This window comes from Chrysemys picta, chromosome 1 (assembly GCF_011386835.1).
Source record: "Chrysemys picta bellii isolate R12L10 chromosome 1, ASM1138683v2, whole genome shotgun sequence".
Classification (NCBI taxonomy): domain Eukaryota; kingdom Metazoa; phylum Chordata; order Testudines; family Emydidae; genus Chrysemys; species Chrysemys picta.
The window spans coordinates 214,296,392-214,320,393 of record NC_088791.1 but is presented as its reverse complement, the minus strand read 5'-3'; the positions used below and the strand labels follow the sequence as shown (position 1 = coordinate 214,320,393).

Genomic DNA, 24,002 nt, shown 5'->3' with positions numbered 1-24,002 from the left:
TGCAGTTCACGCCATCCTTCAGATATTGAACAAAACCGGCCCCAGGACCGACCCTTTGGGCACTCCACTTGATGCCGGCTGCCAACTAGACATGGAGCCATTGATCACTACCCATTGAGCCTGACGATCTAGCCAGTTTTCTATCCACCTTATAGTCCATTAATCCAATCCATACTTCTTTAACTTGCCGGCAAGAATACTGTTGGAGACCGTATCAAAAGCTTTGCTAAAGTCAAGGAATAACACATCCACTGCTTTCCCCTCATCCACAGACCCAGTTATCTCCTAATAGAAGGCAATTAGGTTAGTCAGGCATGACCAATCCCCAGAGCCCTGCTGCCATAGCCCTGGGGAAGTGGCAGCGGGGCTCGGGTGGCAATTTAAAGGGCCCAGGGCGCCTGCCGCAGCTACCACCCTGGGCCCTTTAAATCGTCTCTGGAGCCCTGGGGTAGCAGTGGCGGGGCTCCGGTGATGATTTAAAGGGTCTGGGGCTGCGGCAGCCACTATCGGCCCAGCCCTTAAAATAGCCGCCGGAGCTCCGCCGCCACCTCCCCAGGGCTCCGGCAGCAGGGCTCCAGGAACGATTTAAAGGGCCAGGGGCTCGGCCGCCGCTACCGCCCCGGGCCCTTTAACTTGCCGCCGGAGCCCCACCGCCGCTACCTGAGGGCTCCGGCAGCATGGCTCGGGTGGCGATTTAAAGGGCCCGGGGCTCCCACTGCCCCTACCCTCCAGGGCCCGTTAAACCGGCTGCTGCTGCCCCAGCCCTGGGCACTTGAAATCCTGATTTAAAGAGCCTAGGAATTTAAAGGCCCCGCCTCTTCTGGTAGAGGCCATGCCTCTTCCGGTTGAGGCCCCTCCCCCTCCCAAGGACTCCAGAGTACCGGTAAGTCCTTTAAGTTACTTTCAGCCCTGGTTTTACCTTACGCCATGAGTGGTGCTCTTGACTCTCTGAGACTACTCAAAGGGTGATATACTGTACTATTCCCTGTTAGTAAGGGTATCAGAATTTGGCCCTCTATTTTTGAGGCACAGTCCTTGGTTTTAGCAGCTTAACTTCAACAGTGAGTGTGACTGCTAAAATCTCATGAACACAGTACTTTGAAAGCAGAAGGGTTAATTCTGAAGGGATGATTTTGAAGACCCTCCTATAGCCTTGTATGCCACAGTTAGATCATGATAATATATTCTCTTTAGCTCATCATGAGTTTCCAGAGAGCAGTGAAATAACATTTTCTCCTTTATAGAAAAGTAGATAAACACTCTCAATCCTTCAGTCTTGCAAAAGAAATTTTTTAGCTGCATTAATGTGCACTGAATAGGTTCTTACCATGAAGGGAAATGTCATCTTGGAGGAAATTATTTGGCAGGTTATCCCTGAAATATACACCTTTAGGGCCATACTCTGAGAATTTTCACATCACTGATATGCTTAAAAAATAAGGGATTTACTCCCCTGTTCACCCAGAGATAGAATATAATTTCTCCCTCTTATCCTGTTTCTCTTCAGCCAAGGAGAATTTGAAGGTATTTTTACTCTTATTGTAGCATGATAGATCAGATCTGGTCTTTCTTTGCCCTTCATGCTACATTAAAAAAAAGATTAATAGACCTAATGTCCATATAGGATGAGATTGTGTGAAGTGGAGGAAGGAGGTGTAAAGTGCCCCCTTACTCTCCTGAGTGTGCTACCCATATTGTGGATTTCAGAATGGTGGGGGAGAGCAGCCTCCGTTAGGGTCACTACTGCACCTCCTGCGCAAGGTGGTGGGGAGTGCACAGAGCCTTGACTTCACTCATCTCCACAACAGTTGCTCCAGGCCGCCTAGCTGAACTGAGGAAAAGTGGGAAGTGAAACCTGTCAGGTGAAGTGCTGATGCAAATTACTTCCCCCATGAAGCAAAAGGGGGAAACCAGGGACCAAGTTTTGAGTCTGAGAGTCACAATTTAATTACCAGTCTGTTCCTTGGGCAGCGGAACTACATGCTACCCCTTCGTCAAAGCTCATAGCAACCCCACAATTTGCCCATGGTAATCATTATGTCTTTGAAATTATACATAATGGATGGTAGCACAGTTTGAACTATATATACTTGCCATGCAGACAGGTAGCTAAAACATTAAGAACCACTAGTGCTTCCTTTATAAACTTCTACTTTATCTTAAGATGCTTATAATTCAACAGTAATAATTCACACCAGGCTAATATGTGAGATGTGATCTAAAAAAAGATCAGTTTTGCCACATTTAAGCTAAGAGTCAAAGAGACATGATTATGCTTCTCTGATGTTTTTACAGTAGAATTAAATGCTTTTCTGTTTCTCATGGAATTTTGCAGGTCATTAGTTCCTATTGTGGTTTGGTACTGCGTATGGATAATAAAAATAATTATAACATACTCATTATTTGGCTTCTGTCCAGATACAATAACCTTTTACAAAATGTTATTATATGCATACCTATATTGACACCATGAGTAGAGCCTTGCAAATCTGCGGATATCCACTTTATATCCGCGCACTATTTTTGCGGATTGCGGATTGGATGCGGATAAAATATTGTATCTGCGCAGGGCTCTAATCATGAAGTGGCCCAGAGTGGGATCAATAAATATTGAGTATGGATTTTCCTGGCTATGGTAATGGGTCTGACAGAATAATGATATTAAACCAACACAGTAATATAACCAAAAAAGTATCAACACTGTATTGATTTACCTATTTGATTTACCAAATAGGACAGGTTTCTAGATAGTAATATTACAAACTGTGCTAATTTGCCTTAGCACAGCAAGCTAAAAGGAAAATCACAGTGATTTTTCTTTTAATTATCAAAGGGCCAGAGGGAGAATTATGAGAATGGGTGAGAGTCACAAGTAGGAAGAGACAAAGGATTTTGGAGGGCAAGTGGAAATGGCTGGATGTTCTGTGTATGAGGGTTGGAGCTGGTTAGAATTAGAACTGATAAGAAGAAAAATTGAAATCTAGCATTTTGAAGCCCAGGAGCTTCAGCCCCGAAGGGAGGGGGATTGTAAACTGAACCCTGTCACCCAGGGCTGAAGTTGAAACCTGAGTCCAACCAATCAGGGCTGAAGCCCTTGGGCTTCACCTTCGGCCCTGGGCCCCAGCAAGTCTAATGCCAGCCCTGGTGACCCCATTAAAACTGGGTCAATGACCCACTTTGGGGTACCAACCTAAATTTTTTGCAGAACCTAGAGTATAAGTCCAAACAGCCTGAGTTCAGGATGGACAGGCAGAGCAATTTATGAATTTAACATACAAATGTAACATAAAATTACCTTACAGATTTTGGTGTCTAATTTGCTTTATCTCATTGAAGGGGCATGACAGATTCAGATTTAGTCTGAAGTGATGCAATTTCAGTGGATTCACTGTAATGCCTCTCGTGAAATATACCGCCTGATGCATTTTGAGCATGGTTCAAGGTGCACCACAGGACTCTTGAATTTCATTGCCTCTCTCTATGTATTTATAATGTGCCCATCTCCATAGTATCTCAGTGCCAGATACCAAATTAAGAATTGCACTGTATTTGTCAGTAAAATATTCTGTTCTCCCCGTCTCCTTAATACAACCAGTTTTCCTTAATCTTTTGTTCCTGTCTATTTAAAAATGTATCCCTGAGAAATTATGCAGGGACATTTTTCAGCCCTCATTTAAGGGGAGCTTTTACAAAAAGTGGGTGTTGCATCAAGCTGTGTAAGCCATCAGTATTTGGCTCATTCTGATGTCATGGAGTTTCACAGCCAAGGGTCCTCCATCAAGAATGATTTGTCCTCATTGAATACAATTGTCTTTGTGGTTACAGAGAGGGAAGAGGTCTACAAGATAGACCCTGTGCCAAGTCTTAAAGATAAGTTCAAGGACTGTGAAGTGGATCCAGCCAATGGAGGCAGGTGGAACAGTGATATGATATACTCTCTGTGGCCTTTCATGATGGGCTGCTGAGTGTTGTACAAACTGGCATTCCCACCAATCTTTACCATCAACCCCAGGCAGAGTGAGGTACAGTAATCTATCTTCGAAGTGACAAATACATTTATCGTAATGGTTAGGTCCTCATCCAAGAAGAATAGGTGCAGACTCCTCAGGCTAGCCAAAGGCATTTCTTGCCATTGATATTATCTTTGTGTCCTGTAAAAGTGATGAGTCCAGCGTGGCCCTAAAGATAAGAAGCCGAGCAACAATAAAAGGGTGTGGGGAGAGGGATAAAGCATACAATATACACCTCTACCCCAATATAACGCTGTCCTCGGGAGCCAAAAAATCTTACCACGTTATAGGTGAAACCACATTATATCAACCTTGCTTTGATCCGCCGGAGTGCGCAGCCCCCCCCCCCCCCCGGAGCACTGCTTTAACGCGTTATATCCGAATTCGTGTTATATCGGGTCACATTATATCAGGGTAGAGGTGTATATATTTTAACTATCAATTATCCTCAGACGGCTCTAGAACTAGGTGGCAATTTAATCATTGGGTCAATCTTGAGGAGGGATTTGGAGAAGAAGAGCATAATGGTCTTTAGATAAGGTCAGGGAGTACTTTCCAAGTGTAAACGGTGCGGTAGAAGGAAGTGCAAAGGCAGTGTGGGAGAAGGGGGACAATTCTGAGATACTTTGAAATTAAAAAATAAATGTTCAGTATTTCAGATGTGGCCCTTGGGGTTCCCTCCTCAGACCGAAGGAATCTAAATTGGTGGTTAGTCCTGCAGGCTGTTGCAAAGCCATGCAGTTTGTCCTGTGGGTGAACCCACTTTCCAGGTGTCTGCATCATTCACAAATTGTTGCTCTGACTGCTGATGTGAATGGATGTGAAATTGAAAGACAGTATAAATAAATGTTTTTATTTCTTGCTTCCCCCTCCCCACCACAAGCACCTGTCGTCTTCTGACTTTCACTGTTTTACTAAAATATTTCCACCATTTCATCACTTTATTAGAGATTTTTTTCTTGAAAAAGCCTTTCTCTTAAATAAACTCTGCAGACAGGATTACCCTTGGCAATTAGAGTCCATAAAATGATGGATATTTAAGACATGCCTATGACATCATTCTTTGATGTTTCAATTGATTAATTCTCTGGTTCCTGCGTTGTAAAAGAGGCAGCACAACGCTGAAAATAAAATGAGAGAGGGAGGCTGATTAATGTATTGATTAAGGAATGTACTCTGCCATTTTAAGATTCTATCCTTTATTGCACAATTTAACTAAGAATTGCAATTGCCAACAAAAGCACATTATGACTATAACGCTACAGATAACTAATTCGGTTGCTTATTTTACATTAATGTTACTGAAATCAGACATTTTCCAGGCTCTGATTAGCTCGCCTTCTACCCTGCTCTTTCTTTCCTACTTCTTCCCCACGTGCCTTTGTTCTGCTGCTCCCACTCAATCCAGTTGCTTGACTCCACTCCCAGTGCAGATGTTTCTTTGATCCCAACCCAGTCCCTCAGCCTCTTCTCGCCCTATCCCCCTACCTACCTTTGAAAATTTATGGGGCTTAGTAGCTTTGCCAGAGTCTCTGCTGGTCCAGAAGTGGCTGCTTGCTTCCAGTGTCTCAGTACTTTAGACCAGGATTTCTCAGTCCCTGGGTTGTGACCCAAAAGTGGGTTGTCAGATTGTTTCAAAGGGTCATGAGGTGGCTCCCAGGGGGCTGGCTGAGCTCAGCCCCAGGCATTGTGACCTGTAGGGTTGCAGCACTCCTCAGGTTTGGCCCAGCTGTTCCTCTGCCATGATGATGGGGGGCCAGGTGAAATTACAGTGAGTGCTGCTGCATCAGGTAGGGTTACCACCACAGTTGCCAACTTTCACACGGTAAATAAGCACCCCGACTTTCACAGTAAGCCAAAAATCAAGCTAATCCCATTTCAAAACAAGGCCAAAACAAACCAATCCCTAAGAATCCCAACACTCTATGTGACTAGATCCCCCCGGCGTGCAGTCTGGGACTGTGGTGGGCCCGCTGTGCACCCCTGACTCTCTCCCCATCTTGCCTCTGCTTGCCGGGAGCCAATAAAAAAAAAAGCTAAAAGCAACAAACTACAAGCCAAAAACTATCCAACAAGCAACTCACATGCCAATTAAGCCAAAAACAAGCCCAATTTCTGCATTTTTTTTTGTGGGTTTGACATGTCTGGTGACCACCTGCCTGGTATTTGACCAGCCTGGCCGTTTTTTAATGGATTTGCCAGTTGCCAAAAAAATAATTTAATCTGCCATTTTTTACGTGGGTCTAAAGATTTGCATTATTATCACAATACACTGGGATAGCTAATGTTAAAAGTTTTTGTGTCCAGCTAAAGATGCTGCAGTGTTCCCACTTCTGCAGTTGGCGTAAGAAAATGTTATCAATCTTACCTATATGTGTTCTCTCTCCACAAACTATAAGTGGCTGTTGAAGGAGGCGGAGTTACAGAGTTGCCTTGTGGGTGGTAGTTGAGGTTGTGGCAGGCTTGCCTTTTGTGATGGTGGGTGCTTCTTATTTTGCATTTCAAAGGTGGTAACCCTAGCAGCAGGTGGCAATGCCACTTCCAGAAATTTGGCCCAGCTGGACCCTGTCAGGGCACTATGAGCCTGGAGGTGGCAATGCCTGGAGTGAGGAGACAGGCCCAGCTAGCCCTGTGGGACTAGAGCCGCAGAAGTAACTGCTGCGAGGTGAGTGTGGGGTGGGCTCTGCTACAGGCCTTCCCCTCCCACTCCTCAGTGGTGGCAGAACCTGATCCCCTCTCCCATGGCCTCCTACTTACCCATGTGGCAGGTCCTGATTCCCCCTCCTCCCATCCACTGCCTATTTACTGGGTTGTGACAGGCCATAACCCACTCGGGGCAGGACCCAACACCCCCTCCCCCAGCTTATATACTGGGTCACACCAGGGCATTAACATTTACAAATGGCTCCTGAGCCTGAAAAGGTTGAAAACCACGGCTTTAGATCGTTTCTTTTAGCTGGTTCTTGGAGTGTATTGTATTCATGAGCTCACAAGTGTCTCACTTGCGCGTGATGAAACCTAGGTTAGGAAGGCTGTGGGGTGCTGGGAAAGGGTTGTGTTTGGTGGTCTCAGGGAAGGGACCAGACAGTTGAAAATTAAGGAGGTGGTCTCTGAGGTTGTGTAACTTGGTTTTAAAAGCACCAAGGCACTTACTGTATGGTTAAGGTTTGGAAGAGCATTCACGCAAAAGGGAACCACTGAACTTTTTGTCAGGGTACCCACCATCAGTAGTCACATTGATGCAAATCCTGACTTCAGTGAGAGTTTTACCCAAGTAAGGACTTCAGGGTCCAGTGTCCATGCGGCACCCCAATAAATCTTTCTAAATTTCACTTTCAGATTTCACGTTTCTAAAGGGGAATGAAAATATTTTAAAGCAGAGTAATTCAGAAGGGATTCCTCAACATTTATCTTTCAATATTTGTTGTTTTTAACTTGAGAGGGTTTTTGCCTACTAAGACCTAAATTCAGAGTTGAACGTTTTTATAGCTGCATTGAATGGCATCACTAACGCTTTGAAAATAACATTCCTTATACCGTTTTCAATAATAGTGAAGTCATTAATTGTAGTAAGAGAAACCCTGAACTCTGTTCTTTGCAGGTAAGTAAAATCAGAACTAACTGGTTTTCTATACCAGTTTGTTCCCCCATTTAAAATCATTTAAAATGTTTTAATCTCTATTGTGCATGTATCCTGTTACATGGGATTTTAATCAATCTCTCTCTCTCTCTCATATGATTTTATATGGCCTGCGATTACCATATTAGCACCTCTCCATTAAAGATTGTGTTATCCTCATACTCCCCTATGAGGTTGGAAAGTGCTATTATCCCCATTGTACAGATGGGGCAGTGAGGCACAGAGATGGTAAGGCCTAGATTTTTAAAAGGTATTTAGGCATCACTCCATTCAAAACTGCAAGGCTTAAATAACTTAGATGGAAAAGCCACATTTTCAAAAGTGAATTAGGCACTAAGGGAGCCTAAGTCCTATTGACTTTCAATGAGACTTTCTAAAGTTTTGATCTAACATACTGAAGAAATTCTAGCATCTCATGTGATAACTCAAGAATTTTTCCCTTCAGATGTACAGACATTTATTACACCTGGGCCTAATTTATCACAGATTACCCACTAATTCTCATTATTTTTATATTTAATTTTATTTTAATTTTTTCATTATAAAAAGCCTAGGGTGAAATCCTGGCCCCATTGAAGTCAATGGCAAAATTCTCATTGGCTGAAGTAGAGGCAGAATGGGGCAGTAGGGAGGGTCTGACTCTACTCCCAGTAAAGTCTATGTGAATTTTGCTATTAACTTCAATAGGTGCAGTGTTAATCCATATCTTACTGCAGTAAAAGTTCAGCCAGGGTTAATATTAAATCCTTCAAATCTTGCCAGTGCAGGTTCTGTTACAATATTAGTGGAAAAGCTCCAATATTCTGGTTTCTCCATTGCATTTATGGTTTAGAACACAAAGAGCAGCAAGGAAAGCACATGACCAATTGAAAATAATTCTTTTGTACATTGTTTGCAGACCACTGCAATATTTGTAACCACGATGAACCTCACTTTTGTTACTCACTCACTCTTTTGTTAATAAATGACATTAGAGGGTGAGAAGATCACTGAGTTGTGGGGCAGAAGGGGATAATGCTTAGCATATTACATCTTTCAGTATTAACTAACCTACCTGTGTAAAGGCCCAATCCTGCTCACACTGACACACAAGTAACTTTACTCAAGTGAGTAGTACCATTGGAAGCAATAGGACTAACTATTTGAGTAATGTTACTCATGTGCGTGTTGGTTGGATCAGGCTCTAAGGTAGGTAAATAAATATATTACTCATTTTACAGATGGGGAAACTAAAAGGTTAAATTGCTAGTCCAGACCATTCAATGAATCATTGGAAAAGCTGGATTTGAATTTCAGGAGTTCCTGTAACCTCATCCTTTGCATTGTCCCTTAGCCCACAGTACAGAATATTTCACTTCTAGGCCATTGGTTAATAGTTGCTGAAAGCTATTGCAATCTTTACTAGTGATAAAATAATTAGCAGTAGTTGCTGAGTGGCCTACAGAATGTTGAAATCATTTTTCTTTCCTTTGTTCTTATTAGAGATACATCCACATAATTGAAATCATCCTAATAGGCATGAGTAGTCACTTTGTCAGGGGTTGCAGGAGAGAGGCCGTGGACCGAAAAGCCTTGATTACTCATTTCTAAGTAAACTCTAATTTCTATAGGTAGTTTCTCCATGAGTGGGTTGAAGTACATTGCTGAGACAGTGCAAAGGACTTTGTACTGCTGCTGTCTGTGTAGGTCTGTGTGGCACCTGTTCATTTTAAATAGAGGACTTCATTGTCCACGGCTGTCAATTTGGCATCTTTCATAAGCACTAAAATCACTTAAAAAAGAACACAAAAATAGAATAAGTGTTAGCAAGTGTACCCTCCAGTGACTGCTCTGGTAAGCACTATTTGATTATAGTCATTTAAAATAATGTCAGCAGATAATAGATTTAAATGATCCAAAAATCACAGATAGCAATTGACAAAATTGCAGAAATAATTATATTTGTAATGTATATAATGGCTTTTAATCTCTTGGTTTCATTTAGTTGAATTAGCCTTTTATCTTTGATTATTCCATTCACAAGCCCAACACACCGACAACCAATATTTTGTTGCTGTTTATTGATATTTTTACAGGTGGTTTACTAGTCCAACCACTGTCAACGCTTTCTATAGTGCATCAACCAACCAGATCAGTGAGTACCCGACTTCTTTTTCTTCTTTAATTATTTGTTCGGAAAAGGCTATGTCTGAAGGCATACCTTTTCAGCTGATACCAGCAGGAGCTACAGGTGGTTGGGACCTGAAAATCAGGCCCTGACATGAGTCACATCAGCCACCCCAACATTTAAACATTTTAAGTTAGTGTACACCACTGAAAATGCAAACCTAAATTCCTTCCATAATCATGCAATAATACAGCATTTTTGTACCAGTGAATGTGTACCAAGGAAAGTGGTTCAGATAGTAAGGGCTAAATCCTGATCTCCATCACATTTGTGCAAGTCCATTGAAGTCAATGGGCATGAATGGGTATTTTAGAATGCTGCATTTCGCTTTAAATTCTTGTCTGATCTCATCTTGTAATTACAGCACAACATCTTTTAACCTAATCTTGGATTACTGGTTCCCTTGTTTTTAAAATATTCTGGCCAGATAGCTTATCTTCATCATACTTTGGTTCCAGGGTTCCTGAAATAATATGGCTGAGATTTTCAAAGCTCTTTAGAGGATCTGGATGCCCAATTCCAATTTGTTTTAATGGGAATTTTGCATCCAAATTTCCTAAGGCTGGAGGGATGGTAGTGTTACCTTTACCTTGATACCTCTCTTCCACCTCCCAGCTGTGAGAGTTACTGGCAGCATCATCCTTTCTTTTTCTGTGGCTTCAGGCTCTGCATAGCTCTCTGGCATAACCTCTCTGCTTGGGGGTCCCTTACCACAGGCTTGTCGGAGTTCTCTGGTTGGCTCCCCCACCATTTTCTTAAATCTCTTTTTATCACACTATGAAGTAATTCCTGAAACTAATGGAATGGATATGCCAGACTGAAGGTAGACAGGAAGTCCTGTCTAGTGGGTAAAGTAGGGAATTGGCACTTATGTCGCCTGGATTGTATGCTCAGCTATTCCTGCAACTAACTTGTGCCCCTGTACAAGTCACTTAACTTCTCTGTGGCTCAGTGTACTCATTTGTAAAATGGGTGCAATAATTAGGCTCTCCTCCTAAAAATAGCCCTCGGCATATTCTGTTCCACTTTTACTGAAAGGTCACCTCTATTAAGCAACCGATTTTTGAGTGGTCATTTAAGATCGCTAATCAATTCTGTGATAGCTATCTAAAGGACATGAAAAATAACTGCCTTTTCCTGTTAAATGAAGAACAAACTTCCCCAGTTTTCAGATTTACAGTGTAGCTAAGGTTGAAGTTTAGCAAGCACAGAATAAAATCTGTTGCTGTTACATATCATTTATTATTGAGTCCTTTCAAACTTACTGTATCATTCAGCTCTCTCAACTACACTGACATAGCACATTAAAGAAAGCTATAATGAGAGGCTGGAGTTACTGATGCTGAATTTCACACTCCCTGTGTCTAACGGTATCACGAAACAGAGAGCTGTCAAATGTAACCAATCAGTCATGGGTGTAGAAGCAATTGTATTTTATATCATGACTGCTGACCTTCTTGTACCGCTTGCATTTGACCTTGGGTTTTAGATAGAGCTGCTCACTGTCTTTAAGGCTGTTCTCAGGTGCAAAAAAATGTACATGGTCTGAGCTGATCTGGTTGAGAGAGAGAGTCCGTTATGGTATTTACCTCTGCATGGGAGGGGTCATAAATGGAACCTTTCACTGTAAACTATGTGAGCTAGGGAGAGGGATACACTATAACTGGTGGTCCACCATTCTTTAGATAGGAAATTTACAATGAACTAGCCCTTGTTGAAAGTCAGAGGGATTTGTTGAACACTGGAGGCCACTATCAAACCTCCTTTAAAAGTTGATTAATTCCAGGAAAGAGCTCCACCATTATCTGGGATGGAATTCCTGAAAGTATCGAAAATAAGTTCATTCAAGAGGGCTGTACTCACTCTCTCAGAAAACTTCACTCATGAGAGCTACATCTTACCACTCTGAGTCACGTTTTTAGTAACCATTCATGTTGAATATCCTAGGAGCTGGGGAAAATACTATACAAACTGTGGATATGGAGTCACCTCTTTAAGCAAACTAGATTCTACTATGTTTATGTTCGCTTTTAGTGTGTGACAGAAATATTTGTAGAAATAGTGAATTTTAAGTGAATGAGGGAGATTGTTTATGAAAAGCAAGTTTTATATTAGTAAATGATAAGTTTTAGAGTAGAAACCTAATTCTAAAAGCTAATGGGAGCTAATCAAAATAACCAGTACAACTTGAATTTCAAATACTCACAACAAGCTGCTTGCAAACAATATAGAGACAAAGGACTGTTTTGTTTTGAACAATGAATTTTGAGTAGTGAATACATTCTAAATAAGCCTAAATGTTTTATGGACAATTCATAAACATAGAAAGAAGTGAGCATAGTCTTTTGGTGACTAGTGACAACTATTGCAATATGTCCCCTTTCTTATGCCCATCTCATTCCTTCATGCCCAGCTCTGCATTAGTGAGTGGAATACTGGTGGCCTGCTATTCCATCCAGGGCCTTTGTCAAGTCCGTTTCTCATATTGCCTATCCCTTACAGGCCCAAGTGCCTGAGAGAATGAGCCAAAATGGCTTCTATGGCTGCAATTTCACCGATATAAACACTTTTCATTAACTACCACTGCATGTTCAAGGAAGCACTGCAAACTCCAAAAAGGCAAATTGAGTGTTTTTAATTTCATCTTGATTATTTAATTTCATCTTGTATTGAGTACTGACTCATAAGGAAGAATGCCACTTACTGACTCATGAGATCTTTCTTAGTAGAAAGCAAAAACACGATGATTAAAAAAATTAATGAATAAATTGCGGAGAATACAGCAAAATTTGCATGAAGATGGCAATGCTATCAGCTTGGTTGAGCTTATGTACAAGTAAATTCCTATTGCCCTGCTCACATTGTCTTTATTTCACTAATATACAGTATATAGAACCCAGAAACCATTTTTCTAGTTTCTAATTCTTTCTTTTAGATAAAACAGACCTGTTGACAGTGCAAGTTGTTGTCTCAAAAGAGAGGTAATCAGATATACGAGGTAAAGGAATGCAACAGTGTTCGGGCTATACAGGTTGTCAGTTATAGTCAGTATACACACTGTTATTAAAGTTACATCAAAGAATTCTTTTATCAATTCATTCTGCTTGGTTCCTCTTTCCTTAAATAATTCACTTATTAACTTAATTGAGGTGTATTAGATTAACCAATGCAGCCCAATTTTTTTGAAAAGTTGAAATTAGTTTCTTAACATTTGACCTCATATTTTTGAGTATTTACTGAGCAATGTAACCCACCGATATTGGGTACTTTTTACTTAAGGAAGCAGTTGTAAGTCATTGCCTTTATAAACAGATCCATATACCATGGTCTTTGAGTACTCCCTGTATGTAGTATAGGGAATACTGCAAATGTCATGGTTTTAATTGCAACCATTGGTACAGTGCATTGACTGGCTTATCTTTTTCCATAATGGGCTTTTAGATCCTGATCTAAAATCTATTGCAGTTACTGGAAAGACTCCTATTGACTTCAATAGGCTTTAAATCAGGTCCTTATTGAATTAGGTACCTAAGTAAATCAATCGGTGTTAAAAAAAAGTCATAACAGAAAGACTTATGGCAAGCGTCTACTACTGTACTTCTACTGAGGAGAGTTGGGCATCATTATAGCACTCAAAATGCAGCATAACTCTCTGGCCTTTAAAAGACAAAAAATGGAATGCTCCAACAAAGAAGAGAACAGGAAGCTTGACATTTGGCAGGCTTAATTTCCTTAATATGTATAAATATATAATATTTTCTATTATGTTTGAAAACTTGAGCACTTTTGATCAGCTAATTATGATTATAGACAGTGGATTTGCATGGTATGAAGCTAAATTTAGGCCTAAACTGAATCATATGCTCATTAAATAAGAGCATATATAGATGTATCAGATATTGAGCCCCACTGGATAGGTATAAACAATGTAGATACAAGTGTGTTTTTTATTCACTTATTGTGATATGTCAGTTCCCCAGATTTATGGTGTCAGTCAAGATGCCGAGAGCTGCCTCATTACATTTTAGAGGAAGAACCCTTTGAAAATGCCAGATGAGACCTTATATCTCCTGCTAAGCATCTTGCAAGATGTATGTGCTTGGTGGTCTGCAGCAGAGGAAAGCTCTGTGGTATCTGGTGGCTAAGGAAATGCAACAAACACAGTGTGCAGCATTCATGGTCTCAGAGAGGAGCTCTGTTATTTTCCTGAAGGACTGGGTTAATCAGAAGTTTACTGACGAAGGAGCAGTTTCAAAATAGTCCATTGGCTTTCTGAAGGCTAATGAGCAGAGCAGTTTTGGAATTAACATTTTTGAGCAGTGTTCTTAATTAAGAGATTCAAGTTGTTCCCATTTTCCTAATGACCAGCGGTCACTTTCATTTTAAATTACATTCACAGGCAAGACAATGAGCATTTCTCCTCCCCCACCCCTCTTCCTTGATGTTCTTATCTACAGATGCCCAAAATAGAAGAATTTTTTCCTTGTATGTTTCTTGTTTCTGGGGAATCCTAGATATTCCCTTTCCTTAAGAAAAATATGTAAATGTTTTTTGTAAAATCATTCTTTTCCTTTTTCCTAGGTCCTTAAGTGGCCCACTTCACTCTGCTGTCTGAGCCCTCATAACCAATAATGCACTTACTCTCACAAAACCCCTATGAGAGAGGAAAGTAGTATTATCCCCATTTTCACAACACCTCTATGAGAGAGGGAAGTAGTAATATTCCTGTTTTACAGGTGGGGAGAGAGATTAAGGTTCTTTCTCAAAATCCAATGGGAAATCTTTGTCAGAGCTGGGAACTGAAAGTCTATTGAGTCCAGTGCCTTTGCCATTATAGCCTCTTTCCTCTCTCCCTGTGAGCTGAATTTGTACTTACTTTTTAAATTAAAGTTTGCACTTATGCACAGTATGGGCCAGTTAGTCTGCCTTCCACAGTTCAGTCTGTTTGTTCTGTGAATTCACAGGATGTATGGGGTGAAATGACCACTCTTCTTGTTCGCCTCCTTGTGTGGTCAGGTCAGGCAGAGCCGCATTGTTGTTCGTGGATCTGGGTCTCTAAGCACATTCCCAGGTGCAGGCCCAGGTTTCTGTGCACCATCTTTGAAATGTGGAGTTTCACAGCTAAGCTGCCTTAGACCTCCTAATCAGTGCCTCAACTCTCCCAAGCCCTCCTGTTGCTTATACGTGTTCCTTCAGAATTCCATCTCACTGTGTGGCTGCTCTGAACTCAGTTAACCTTTTCAAGGACAACATAGCAGGCAGGCAAGGAACACAGGCTTATCAAAGGAATTTCTTAACCACAGCCACTTTTACAGTTAAGAAAGTACTAGAGAGTTACAGTTCTTTGCAAAATAAGAAACAATCGTGAGACACACCCTCCCCATGACTGATCTCATCCTTCCTGTGAGTCTGAGGGTTGGTCAGCATTTCACATGAGGCAGTATCTCTCCTACCCTCTTTCACTGTCTCTCCAGCCTGGTTTTCTGGCATATGATGGTGGACAGCTCTCTTCTTCTGAAAGCAGCCCACCCCTTACATATAGTCTCTGATTCTGTTTTGCCTTGTGACCAGACTGGGAAATTCTAATCCCAAGTCATGCAAGTCCCCATGAAGAAAAGCATTGTCCCTTGTGTTGGGTCAGTCACTGAGAATCATTCAGAGTTGGTGGCCCTTGAAGGCTCTCCCACTGTAGTCCTCTCTGAGATGTGCCACACCCTATCCTGGAGGGGTAGTGTCTGGACTGGCCTTGTCAGGGTCAGGCTGGCTTTCCAACACAAAATGGCAGTTAGAACATTAAAATGGATCACAGGATATAAGAATGGAAGTCACAAAACAAAATCAAGGTCACAGTTTGATACATGCATATCTCACTTGGTCACGGTGAGTTACTTTACTCACACAAATAGACTTATTAAATCAATGTAACTACTCATATGAGCAACATTACTCACACCACATTAATATTTATAGAATTGGGCCCTTGGACACTGAGGGCTCATGTGCCAATGAATGCACCTATACAAGACAGTAAAGGGACGATTTGGAGCCCTGCGTGGGATACCTGCATGCCACAACACGGAGGAGACCAGATTGCAAGGTTCCACAGTCCAGTCTGGACAGTTTTCTATTGACTTCAAAATGTTTGGATCAGATCCTAACAGAATGTGTGATTTGTCACTGCCTAAACTCATTTATGAAGAAGCTTTGTAGGCGGGACCTATTCTAATGATGATACCTAACACTTACATAGGGCTTTTCATTTTTAGATCTCAAACTGCCTTACAAAAGAGGTCAGTATCGTTATCCTCATTTTATGGATGGGGAAAGTGAGAAACAGGAAGTAAAGTGACTTGCCAAAATCCACCCAGTAGGCTAGTGGCAGAGCCAGGAATACAGCCCACATCTCCTGAGTCCCAGTCCAGTGGTCTGTCCACTAAGAGTAAAGATCTAAAAGTAAAGATCTCATCAGGATACTTGAGAATGCCATTAATATGAGATGTTTGACAATACACATGGTGAATATGAATGCTTACTCTTCTAGTTCTGATGCAAGATCAGGAAATCCTTGGTAACTAGTATAATTTATATTTTTACAGCACAAAAATAAAGAGGCTGAACATGGTCTGAACAACAAAAGAGCATCCAGAGAACTATAAAAACCCAGATAATAAGTTTTACAAAAAGTTGCTTTTCATAAATCAATTGCAAACAGGTGGCTATGGCAGCAAGGGAGCAAGAGCAGGCAGGCAGCAGATGGGCAGGCCAGGAGGGCATACCACTTGCTGCATCACTTGACATGAATTACACTCAGTATGTTCTTTTAAAAGACTCTGGGAGGATAACAATGAAATGTTGCCTCACATTTACCTTCGCTGTGCAAAATTCCACACTCTGTTTATAAATAATAAAAGACCTAAAATCTTATTAAGAGTCTTTTTTGTTTTGATTTTAATGTTCATGTGGTTTTTATGTTTTGAGATGATAACATTCTTTGGCAATCAGAGTATGGTGGAAAAGTTAGAAATTGCAATGAATAGTCTGAGAAACATCATTGTCATAGCCACTTTATATATGCTTAAGATACTCTAAAAAAGAGAAACGGAGATATAGGCCAAGTCTTTTCAAAAGGGAGCTCCTGAAGCTATACACCTAACTCTATATCTAAGCACATACGTGGCTTGATTTTTCACCCCATTTTGAAAAATTTGGCCAGAGAGTCTCAATCTTGTGTAGTGGTGCAGCGGCTGTTAACCAGTTGCTATGTTTTACCCCAGATAAGGGAGAACTTCAGCAGCAGGGAATTGACTTCTGTATGTGTAATGAAATGTAGTTTAGTGGTTAGAAATGGGCCTGGATTTGTGAGTTCTAGGTACTATTCCTGTCTGTGTGTGATCTTGGGTAAATCACTCACTGGAGTGTCAGCACTGATAACCTTTCAATTGCAGATTATTTTACCAGTAACTTCTAACTGATGCATTTACTGGATATGGTTGGATGTTCCTATCAAGCCTTGATAATCTATTTATACTGTGATCCTGATTCAACAAGTTGGTTAAACATATGGCTTACTTTAAACAACTCACTGATTTTAATGGGACTATTCACATGGTTAAAAATAAGAACGTGCTTAAGTACCTTGCACGGGTTCCAGTAGCCTGGGGAGCAAGTTCTTAATTTTTTTGTTGTTGTTTGGCATTTTGTCTGTTACTCCTGCCCTTCTGTATGTATTGTCAAGAGCTCAGAGGTCAGAGAAGTGGCTCTGTCCCTTTGCACGGGAAGACCAGTGCAGCCAGCCATCTATGTAGCCCAAAACCCAGAGAGAAAGCACAAGGAAAGTTCTGCTTGTCTAGATGTCTAACAAACAACAACAAACTGTCTCAGGTCATAGTGCAACATCCTGTTGCCACTGCACTGTGAACAAGGAGGATCTATGGTCTGTTTGGAAGGCTAATTATCAGCACACTGTTTTGAAGTTGTTCAAGAGAAGAACTGCCCTGCAGAACCCTCTTTAAAAACCCCCTCATGGCTTCATCGTTCAGCGGGATTGAATTTGCTTCTAACTTTTGTATTTTGACTCTTACAGGATTCCCAGCAGGAGAACTCCAAAAGCCTTTCTTTTGGGGGACAGAATACCCTAGGTAAGTAAGAAAGGAAAACTATAGTAAGTAGGCAGTGAGGAGTAACAGAGTTGTAAAGGTAAGTTCTTGTGTGAAATGAAAGGGAGCACGAAGTGAGAGAGTGTATTGATACAGCAGCCCAAACCAATGTGTACACTAGAAATGTATCATCATGGCATGAAGAAACTGGCAATGGGAGAGATCCTTCTGCTGCAGGCTGCTTTTTCTATTGAAAAACCAGGTTGAGCTGAAAAGCTGCTGCCTTGTGAGATGCCTGTTTTTACCTTGGGAAACTGGATGTCTCTGTGTTGTTTTAAACTGAGGATTGATTGCTTTGAGGAATTTGTAAATAATTGTGTGTGTGTGCAGGGTGTTTAGATTCTGGAGTGAGCAGAAGAGAGCAGCCTGGGATAAAGTCTATTCAAAGAGAACCATAAATAATGGAAGCAAAACTTTCATCTTCACTGAATGCTGCCCCGCCCCAGCTAAGAGGCTGCTTCAAAGCCTGCTGAAGCGAATGGCAGCATTTCCATTGACTTCAGTGGGTTTTGGATTGGGTCCAAAAGGCTTGGATCCACAAAAGGAACTTATGGGGTTATGAGGCTCAGTACTACAAGGCCTAACTTTTAGGTGCCTGGAAAATCACAGGAACACACTGCAATTCACAGAGCCTGAGTTAGGCCCATAGGCTCCCTATACAATGAATGGGGAAAGATAGGTGCCTAGGAATGGGATCCACAAAAGTCAGCATGTTAGGTGGGGAGCCCCCCTAAACTAGCCAGTGGGAGATGCTGGTGAGAAGGGAGTTAGGAGTCCTGGAGTTAGGTGCCTAAGTCTGGGCTGCAGGATATGCTCTGCTTCTAATCTACAGCTGGGAACTCCTCTCCTGGAATCAGACATCTTAGGCGCCTAAGTACCTTTGTGGATCTGGGCCAAAGTGCTTGATGTCCCTCCTAGGGCCTCATCAAGGTGATAAATATCTCTCAGGATCATGAGCTTTAATCCAGCAATACACTTTAGCACATGCTTGACTTTAAGCAGGTGAGCAGTTCCATTGGGACCTTGGTTAGTATGTGCTGCTATGGGGGGAAAGATTTCAGGTCACCTTTAATCATGCTTAGTGAAAAGTCCCTACGCCCATGCAATTCAATATTTTCATACTTGGGGAGGGACAAGAGACCACAGTTTCAGTAAGCTAACTTGCTATCAAATGAGACCAATTACTACTGACAAGTGTCCTTAATAAATTCCATTGTTTACCTTTAAACATATGTTGTATTTGTTATATTTCAATTAGGATGAGTGCCCCTTTAAATCGGAATGTTGGCAGTAAATATAAAGATATGCATTAAACTTAGGAACAAATAAATTCATGTTCAAGATTAATTCTTATGAGCCAAGTGACTTTCCTGTGGTGCAGTAATTGGACAGGACCTCTCTTTAGTCCTAGTTAACTCCTTTTTATACTATGCTTATTTCAGTGTGGTCAATTCCAGTTTTGTTCTCTGAGATGATTTCTTGGTACCCTGATCTCCTGTCAAAGTGCCGAAATTTTGGCTCTTTCAAACAATTATGCCTCTCATATTTCTCTTCTTTAAACATTACTCTCATTTATACAAGTCGTTTTCACTCCCATACTCATCAGAATGACATTTAGTAAACAAATGAATCTGTTCTATATCAAACAGATTGGCTTATTCTAGATCTTTTGTCAGTCCATATAATAGAGACCATACATGAGTGCTGGAATCAGAAAAAAAATCAAGTAATAAATAGCAGCACTTGCAGAAAAATGTATCCTGCAAATATTTATTCACTGACCACTATTAGGGTCCAGCTCCAATACAACCTCAATTAAAATCAACTCTACCTTATCTCATAATTGGAAGCTACATTATTAGGCTACATATGTGTATATCAAATAAAATGTGATTATTAAACTCCATCATTCCTAGTTAGGAGTTTGTAATGTCAGTGGCATTGCAAACAGAGTGACAAAAAACTATTTGAATTAGGTTTTGTAATTACAGACTTTTTTTTTATAGTAGAATTTTCACAAACAAATGTTGCTGATAATGTTAAAAGGCAATAATCTTATTACAAACTCACTGGGTTGATTTTAGTGATTTTTGGATAGCAGCATTCCTAATGTTATCCATCAAAAATCAAATAATGACCATTTTTTCTGAGTGACACGACTAGTTATTTACCTACATTGTCTAAAGTTGATTTTGGTTTACGTTTGATTTTAACCCCTGCAGCGCTCCAAGGATAGGTAAGAGAGGGGTCTCAACCTAGAAAAAAGTATCTTGATCCTTTACTATACTATAAACATTAGCGACAACTGGAAACTTTTCTACAGAGGTGTTCCTCATGCTGCTAATACCAGTGCAGCTGATTTTTTTGCCATTTTGTTCTGGCTGCAGAAGGCTTTAGATATGGAAAACAAGCCTAATGTTGTGCATTCAGTACAGATAATTGTCATTATACAAAATTACAAATTTGTCACGCAATGGGATGATATTTCTATTGTTGAACTGTATAACTTTAACCAAAGCTCTTTAATGAAGGTTTGAGATGATAGAAAACACAGTAGGAAACATTTTATCACAGACAAATTACCCTTCAGGATAAAAACAACAAAGGGAAGAATTGTCCTGGGTGGGGGGATTAAATCCTAAACACTTTTTTGGGCATGACTGAGATGAGCAATTAGTATGTGATGGCTCATTATGTCCAGTAATAATATGTTACTTCAAACCCTTTGCCTTTTCCTGTTATACACTAATATACACTACTTTGATGTATGGCATTTCTGTACTGTGTGACGTATGTAATGTTCCAGAAGAATAACTTAGCAAATACAAGATGTGTTTCATGAATACCTCTTCTGAATTAAAATTTCATACACGTCTTTTTCCCTCACCATAGAACAACATCAGAAAATTGAAAACAAAAAATATATTGTACAAACAAACCAGGAAGATGTCAATTATTGTCTGCCAGGAACGTGAAATTATTGTCTCCTTTCTGGCTCTTCAGTGCATTAGATCTGATTGTAGATAATCTCTTATTTCTGCACAGGTGAAGGGAAATAGGATAACACCTCTTTTGAAAACAATGGGAATCTATTTAATGTTTCACACATTAAATGCCATGCATTTTCAAGCTTGTCTATCACATACTCAGAGAAGAGTGATTAGAGATGGCATCTCAAATCCCTTTTAACCTTTGATCTGTGCTTTTCTTTAACTACATTATCAGAATAATTTTACTCTTAACACTACCCAGTTCCCAGTTAGAAAATAAATGCTGCAGTTAGTTGGAATCCCCCCTTTTTTTTCTGAGTCCTGATGATGACATAAGATATTTGTATAGACAATCTAGCCACTTCAGAGATGACAACAATGCCTTTAAGGTTTTATTTTTACCCTTCTTTAATAAATGAGATTTTTCATGTTCCACCTTTCACTATCAGAAACTTTGAGAGGAACTTTGTGGATGTAGTTTTTAGATACAAAAAAATCTTTTTTGAAATGGAAACTTGTTCTATCCTCTATCTCATCTGCTTTCATGTTCATACACATGCATATATCGTGAGGCAAAAGTGCTCTTTTGTGTTATAGGTCTTTAAGTTATGGTGCCATTGGAGTAATTGTTGGGCATGAGTTTACCCATGGATTTGATAATAATGGTGAGTAATTGTCCACATTTATATTGTTCTTACTTTTGGGTTTGTGGAATAGAAAAAAAAGATGCATTGGAGTAGCTTTATGTGTACATTTTTTCCAAGAATGATAAGATGTGTCAAGAGGACCATAAGATTGTAAAAAGAATGGTTTAGTTTTGCATGGATTCCTTCTAAAGTTAGGCCAAAAGGGATTTTTTGTGAGTGAGTATTTTCCCCCGTCTGAAACAGAACAAAACCAAAAATAATAGAGACTATCCAATAAAATGAAATTCTGAAACAAAGATGTTTGGGGCTAATTGAAACATTTTATTTTGAAAAAATCAAAACCTTTTCATTCTGATTTTTGCTTTAAAAGTTATTTTACATAGTACAAAATTTTAAAAAGCAAAAAGTAATTTAAAAATGGAAAATCAAAATGTTCCATTCAGAATGTTATCAACATTTTTTCGTTTGGAACACATTTTCCTTTAAATTGACATGCTTCTACAAAATGGTTTGCTTTTGTGAAATTGGCATTTTCTGATGGAAAATAGTTCTATCAGAAAATTTCTGACCATCTCTAGTTCCTTCCAGTGCTGCAATAGATATAACAATTAATAGACTTATGTCTTTATCTTCTCATTGTCAATTTGGTTATGTGATATAGAAGTCTGTAGAAAATTATGGCAACGTATAACACATAGTTTATGGCAGTGTATTGTAAGGTATTGATCTGACTGGTCTGTAGTTTGACTGGCTGATTTCTCTCTGGGTACATCCACACTGCAATTAAAACACAGTGGCTGGTCAGTGGCAGCTGACTGTGGCTCGCAGGGCTCAGGCTAAGGAGCTGTTTAATTGCTGTGTAGACATTTGGGCATGGGCTTGAGCCTGGGCTCTGGGAAGCTGCAAGGTGGGAGGGTCCCAGAGCTCAGGCTGCAGCCTAAGCCCAAACGTCTACTCCACAGTTAAGCAGCCCCTTAGCCAGAGCCCGAGTCAGCTGGCACGGGCCAGCCAAAGGTGTCTAATTGCGGTGTAGACATTTTTTGTCATGAGGCTTTAGACAAGTAAACTAGGAAGCAGGAAGTGTAGTATCCATTTTATAATATAGCAATGCTGTGCCTGTTTGCAGAATCACAATTATATGGTCTGAGGATGAAAAATAACCACAATTAGATTTTACTGGAAAGTTCATATTTCTGTAATATTGTACAATTCTGAGCTATGTCATTGACCTCACTCGTGTGATAAAATTTGTTATAAAAATGGGAACTGAGACACTGGATGAAGTAGAGGCCCACTGATAAAAATGGGAGCTTTGCCATTGACTTCAGTGGGGGCAGGATTTCATCCAGTGACTAAATCCATTTTAAACAAAAATATAAAATAAAAATATAGGATGTGGCAAAAAAAAAGAGGAAGTCATTGTTAGTCAAAAACTGATGACTAATCGTGTCACCCTTTTTGTCTCTAAACATCTTAATTTCAGTTGCTTTGATCTTTCTGAGTTCTGGAGTCTAATAATTCAGAACAATTATGATTTTTATGCTGTTAAAATATAAGGAGTAAAGTATAAAGTAACAGGAGGTAGCCGTGTTAGTCTGTATCCACAAAAACAACAAGGAGTCCGGTGGCACCTTAAAGACTTATTTGGGCATAAGCTTTTGTGGGTAAAAAACCTCACTTCTTCAGAGCTTATGCCCAAATAAGTCTTTAAGGTGGCACAGGACTCCTTGTTGTTTTTACGCTGTTAAAGTAATTGTTCTCTGAAAAATGTAAAATCTTCCTCAACAAGTCATATCCTTGTGTATACTCAGAGTGATATTTGAATACTTTAGTTACAAACTAAGTTTTTCTGCTTTACTCTTATTCACACTGCACAGTCAAGGTAGTTTGGGGAGTGGGTGCTGGATTCCATTCTAGCTCACAGGTCATTACAAGAATTGTCTACTATGGTCTAACTGCAGTGTTAAATTCTGCCCTCAGTTACTCTTGTGAAATCCCTTATTCTCCAATTTCCAGCTATATACATTCATCCTGGGATCTGAGAGTCAAGCTGTGTTATTTACATCTTGTGCATCAACATTCGAAATCTAATCTCTAGACTATATTCTCAGACACATGTGCAACCCCATTGGCTAGGATGGCTGCTGCAGAGTGATGTACAGGTGTTATCACTGTATAATAATGCCATTTTAGAGGAAGAAGCCAAAGCAGAGAATGTAACCTGAGTCTCTCTCAGAATAATTATATGCAAAACAAAGTACACAGCCACACTGTTAGGCAAACTACAAAGACTATAACTACATATCCTCTTGGGTTGAATCTTCCTTTTCCCTATTAAGTGAATGATATGCCTAATGTTGCATCTTTTTGAGATTCACTGACTGAGCGCCAT

The 24,002-nt window shown here is 40.2% G+C and overlaps 1 protein-coding gene across 1 annotated transcript in view; it reads left to right on the top strand.

Annotated features, from left to right (window-relative positions):
* Positions 1 to 24,002, top strand: part of PHEX (phosphate regulating endopeptidase X-linked) — a 137,344-nt gene that overhangs the window by 96,503 nt on the left and 16,839 nt on the right. The window contains exons 15-17 of the mRNA XM_005281535.5: positions 9,726 to 9,784; positions 17,901 to 17,955; positions 21,561 to 21,628. Of these exons, the coding sequence (XP_005281592.2) occupies positions 9,726 to 9,784; positions 17,901 to 17,955; positions 21,561 to 21,628 (182 nt within the window). The remainder of the gene's footprint in view (positions 1 to 9,725; positions 9,785 to 17,900; positions 17,956 to 21,560; positions 21,629 to 24,002) is intronic.